General features: G+C 35.2%; 1 protein-coding gene across 1 annotated transcript; it reads right to left on the bottom strand.

Moving 5' to 3' along the window:
- Window positions 1–780: 780 nt before the first annotated feature.
- Window positions 781–5189, bottom strand: LOC125807245 (uncharacterized). Its single transcript, XM_049486962.1, has 2 exons — window positions 4902–5189; window positions 781–1263 (listed from the first exon to the last, which is right to left on the bottom strand). The coding sequence occupies exons 1-2, from the start codon at window positions 5187–5189 to the stop codon at window positions 781–783; spliced, it is 771 nt and encodes a 256-aa protein (XP_049342919.1).
- Between the last annotated feature and the right edge of the window lie 235 nt (window positions 5190–5424).

The following is a 5424-nucleotide window of genomic DNA, read 5'->3' as shown; positions in this document are numbered from 1 at the left end:
AATTGTAAGCTTCTGCACGACGCCCTAATCGCTTTCGTAACCCAACAATATCTTGGCTTCTCAAGAATTTCTATGGTGAGTTTAGATAAGGTGTACCTGTAAACAAATGATACAAAAGAGATAATTAAAAGATTTGAAGAAATAGATAAACGTAAGCGATACATTGCCACATAAACCCATCTAGATTTTTCCATGAAATAGTTGTGTGTATAAAAAGAAAAACTTATTAAGTGAAAAATTGAAATAACTTTTCCAGCAAAGAAAAGGTTAGCCCAGAAAAAAAATACAATGAGGCAAAACAGAGAGTTTAGGAATTTTCTTTAGAAGGGTGGTTGCCCCTCTCTTGTTTTAGCCAATGAATTTCCAAAAAAATAAAAAAGCAACATATACTACAAGTTTTTTTTTGTCTCTGTTACTCTATTTATGTATGTTGGTTGATTTTCTCATTTTTGATACATAAAATTTGAGGCGGTAATGATGATATCTTGTGAATCTGGGCTAACTGAATCGGGGATGGAGACTACCGATCCGTATCTTGGCAACCATACTAACAAAACTTACTTATATTTATGAGTAGACTTAAACATTTTGCATAAATAGATAAAGAGACAAATTACACCACATGTATCAAAAGGTACTTTTGAGAAATCCAATTTCCATGAAAAACAACAATGAGATATTAGTTGTTTACTTTGCTCAACACAATCATTCTTCTGCGTCTTTGATACACGATTTTAAAATAATGAAGGGCGGAATAATAATTTTTGCACGTCATATGTATTAACACTGCTTGTCTTTTCCAGTAAGTTGTTGAAGATGCCGAACATGCTTCTTTCCTACCCTATGTGCCTCCATCGTCTTTTCAGAGAAGGTCCCTATTTTGCATGTCTCACACCAAAACGTGAACTCCCTATTGGTTTGCTTTTCCTGAGCTTTGTTGTTTCTGAAGTCATCTGCATTGTTATCTATCAACAAGGATGGTGGATCATTAACGTTTGGACTTGATATCAGATCATCGCAAGGACGCTCCACAAGCTGGATGAATTTTGATTTCTTTGGTAAAAAACCACTGCTCCAATTTTTGTTCTCCTCCTTGAGTTTGTGTTTTTTCCCTTGGAAGTGGGCATTCAAGCAATCTTGATTTGTTGTACTTACCTGACAGAGTTCACAATTCCACTCGGTCACTTTTTTCGCAGGCTTGTCAGCAACCTCTTCAATTAGAGTTATAGCTTTCCATTTTTCTCCAGAGAAAATCGTGTCAGGCTTAGCTTGTTTCAACACAAAAGAAGCATTTCTCAGAAATTTAAACACCTCGTATATGGTTTACGGATCTGAAAGCATTGACAAATTCATAAACATTAAATGAATGTATAAAAGCAATAGTAGCTTCTACTAAAGCAGGGAAAAATGGACTAGGGAGAAAATGTTTTGGAGCACGTTAAAATGAAGCATCATCTGACCTGATTCTGCTCAACCAGGCCATTACTCACTTGTATAAGAATGAATGCCATTACCATTGATAACATTTCATTTCTGACTGTTTCTAGTCCAGGAAATTATTACTAGGTTTGGTTGCTCAATTTAGAGATGACTTAAACAACATTCTGGTTATGTAAACTAGTCACCAGAAAACCACATACATGACTAGACGGAATACCTAAAGGAAGAAAATTAGGGAATCAAAACAAATGCGATGACACAACAATATCCTGAATAGGTTTTGATAATGAAAACATGTACCAGGTTGTCAAAAGAAGAAGAACAAACAGAGAAAGACGTGGGGAACTAGGAGGTTCTATTTAAGGAGATGTTTGCCTAAAGGAGAACTACTCTCCTTGTAGGACTGAACTAGGGTTTCATATAGTCCTGTAAATAGATAATGAGCAAATGAGAACATTAGCTTTCGTAATCATCAAAGGAGTTTTTCTAAGCAGAGCGTTGTAGAAGAAAGAAGAACTAGAATTAAGTTTTCTTTCTGAAGCTAGATGGTTGGTTAGTTCAGCTTAGAATTGTTGATGAGTGGTAATTATTCTAAGTGTGAAACTGAGCTTGAGAGGTTTGTAACAAGAAGTGAATGTGGCTTCTCGGAGAGTTTGTAACAAGAAGTGTGTTTGACTTCCTGGAGATCAAAGTTAGCGGTTATAGTTAATCATTACAGTTGAGGTACTAGAGTTAGTCCCTTTGATTATTGAGTTGTAATCTAAAGTTTCTCTTTGAAGTTTAGTGAGAAGTTGTTGAAATCCTAAACTTTGCAGCTCGGGGTTAGCAAGAAGGCTTTCCACGATAAATCTCTTTGTTATTCTGTTACGTTATTATTTTCTCTATTACTGCAAAAACCTAGTTCTTGTATTTGTTAGCTTGTTATTGTTTCTTCCATTGGTCTCAGAGTAGGTCTTTTCACTTAAAAGGTTCAAGCCTTGTAAATGATCAATGGTTGCACCACCTACCGCACATGAAGGAGCGTCATGGACAATAACACCACTATTCAGTGGAAAGTCTTGTGGATGGTGGAAGAACATATGATACAACTCAAGTCCAAGGAGAGAAAGAAATGGGATGTTGCTGAAAAGTTGGCAATTCATAACAATGCAAAGGCTAAGAAAATCTAGATCTGTGGAATAGCTCCAAATGAGTATAATAGAATTTCAGCATGTCCAGACGCTAAAGTGAATTGGGAGACACTGCAAGCAGCTCATGAGAGGAAAAGTCAGGTAAATAAATCCATAATTGATAATCTGAATAGGTAGTATGAGTTGTCCAGAAAAGATGGAAGGAAAGATAATTCAAAACATGCATACCCAATTCACTACCATCATTAATGAATTCTACTCACTGGGAGATATAGTACCCACTGGAAAGGTTGTCAGAAAACTTTTGAATGTTGTCCCTGAATCATTGGAAAGTAACGTTGAAGCAATTACTGAAGCACGTTACCTAGAAACTATGATGATGGATGAGCTTTTTTGAAATTTCATGACCTATGAGATGAAAAATAATCAAGAAACGGAAATAGGAGACAAAAAGAAAAGATAAGAACCTAGTCCTCAAAGCAACAAAAAAGGATGATTCCCGAGAAAAGAATATTTCTTTAATGATGAAGAGGTTCCAACAAATGTAGAAGCCTAGATCATTTGAGAAACCCTCAGAAGATGACCGACAAAGACATCAGAGAACAGTTATGCCACAAATGCAGAAGCCTAGATCATTTCATCAAATTTTATCCCTTGTGGACTCTGGAATACAAAAGGAACAAGCTAGAAAAAGAAGAAGAGATCAGGAACGATCAATACATTCCTTCAAATCATAGACTAAGAAATCAAGAGGCCATTTATCTTTGAAATAGGCTTTTGCGGCAACGGGAAATTCATCTGGTGAAGAATCTGATGAGGGAGGACTTGAAAACCAATCCTTACTTGCAATGGAAGAAACAGGGAAGTATGAATATCTTGTGCTGATGGCAATAACAGAGTGAGATGATGAAGAGATCCTATGTGAGTCCAAAGAAACAATCATGACATTAATCGCTGGAACAGACTCAAAAGAAGATGAAAATGACAAGATGTCCAAGGTAAGTTTTCATCAAATTAAAGAAAATCTTCATCTTTATTCAAAAAAGAAAATAAAATCTCTATTTTGTACCCTCATAGATGCATATCACTCAACGTGTCCTAAAAAATAGAAAATGTCAAAATACTATGCATCTCTAAGAGGAGAAAATGAGAATCTTAATCAACTTCTTCATGAAAAAATAATTAATGACTTCAAATCCTCTAAGAAAGAGAAAAATATTTAAAACAATGTTCGCATGGCTCTGGAGGAAAATGTAAAAGTGTTAAGTAACAACGTGCATTCTATGACTAAAAGGAATGAAGTTCTCGTTGAGGAACTTCAAAAGACAAAAATGGAATTAGAACAGAATATGAGATGTACAAAATCCTCCGCAATGCTTGGTAATATCCAAAAGATTCAATCATCAACTAGACAAAATCTTCAAATTTTGAACCCATGAAAATTAAATCCTAAATCCTTCACTAGGGAATACATGTTTCCAACAACCAGAGATTATGAGGTTACTTGGTATTCATCGAGATTGTTGTCTGTGCATGAGAAACTCCACACAGATGAAAGTAAATAGAAAATATATTAGTGATGCATCATCAACTTAACTTTGAATTGAATAAATAACAGACTTGAACATTCTAACCCACTCCATCCATCCACAAAAGCAGAGTGAAACAAAAGCAAAAAAGCTACTTTAATAACCTTCTTTTTCCATAATAGCAGCAATATCACTGGTTTCAAACTTTTTCACTACTTTAATTAATTTCAAAGTAACAACTATTGTAAATATTTTAATGTTCAAAACTAAAATAGTCATTATTCTAAAGATTTTCTAACTACTTTTGCATGAGCTGAGAATCTATCAGAAACTTTATCTCCCACGTAGGTAAGGTCTGGGAGAGCTAGTAAGGGCTTAAGGGTTCATGCAAATAAATTACATTGTTAAATTATTATTTTTATGTATATAAAATAGATGTTGACCCCCCCCCCTCAAGACTTCTTCGTGTGTTTATCTCTTTAAATTTTGAACCCCTTGAAATCCGTCACTGAGTAAGGTCACCTTCCCCAGACCCAACTCATGAAATTTTATTGGATATACATGTTCATACTTCAATTTATAGAAAACAAAAACTTGAAAGAGCCAATGCACATAACCTTGGTTGATAATTTTAACCACTCAAAAAGCAAGAAAGACAACATGTTAAGTGAATGACATAGAGACCTGCCTGTGGAGTAAATCCCTCAAACAAACTAACTATAAAGATAGATAAAACAAATTTATCTACTCTGAAAATCAGCAATTTCAGAGTTAATAAACACGACAAACAATAAAGAAGAACACGAACCAGTAAGATTTTGCTAACTCTAGGGGGTTGCACTTGTAAAATCTTTGCCTTTGGACTTTGATTCAATGTTGAAATATTTGGTTCCACAGCACGGTGGCGAAAACGAGTCTCTGAGATGTGATCCATGTCATGTCTAGACACAACAGAGATGCCCATTCTCATCTTTTCCTTAAACAACATGGAATCAACCTGATTCATGAAGAATGAATCAAATCTATCTCCTCCAAACATTGCTATTTCTCTTTCCATCATAAGCTCTCTCCTTACTTCCAACTCCAACATTTGCTTTCGAGTAACTTCTTCTGCAATGATCTATTTCCTGATACGCTCCTTATCAATCTCATTCCCTATTGCCTCAATGACTCGAGCTCCTTCAAACCAACTAAAACAAAAGGGATGGTATATAAATGCACTTTTCCACAAAATAAAACAAGTTTATTTTTTCAAGACAAACCTGCAGGGATGGTGAGTTGAGTGGAACCTGAAATCTGATTAGAGGATGGATAGTTCAACACCA

Source organism: Solanum verrucosum, unplaced genomic scaffold (assembly GCF_900185275.1).
Source record: "Solanum verrucosum unplaced genomic scaffold, falcon-dt-bn FXZP01000153.1, whole genome shotgun sequence".
NCBI classification, from domain to species: Eukaryota; Viridiplantae; Streptophyta; class Magnoliopsida; order Solanales; family Solanaceae; genus Solanum; species Solanum verrucosum.
This window is presented reverse-complemented; position numbering and strand designations above follow the sequence as displayed.

Coding starts and splice junctions, on each gene's coding strand:
- LOC125807245 (XM_049486962.1), bottom strand. CDS start 5,189: ATGTTGGAGTTGGAAGTAAGGAGAGAGCTTATGATGGAAAGAGAAATA. Junction 1,264..4,901: donor GCAAAATCTTACTGGTTCGT/GTTCTTCTTTAT, acceptor AAACAAGCTAAG/CCTGACACGATTTTCTCTGG.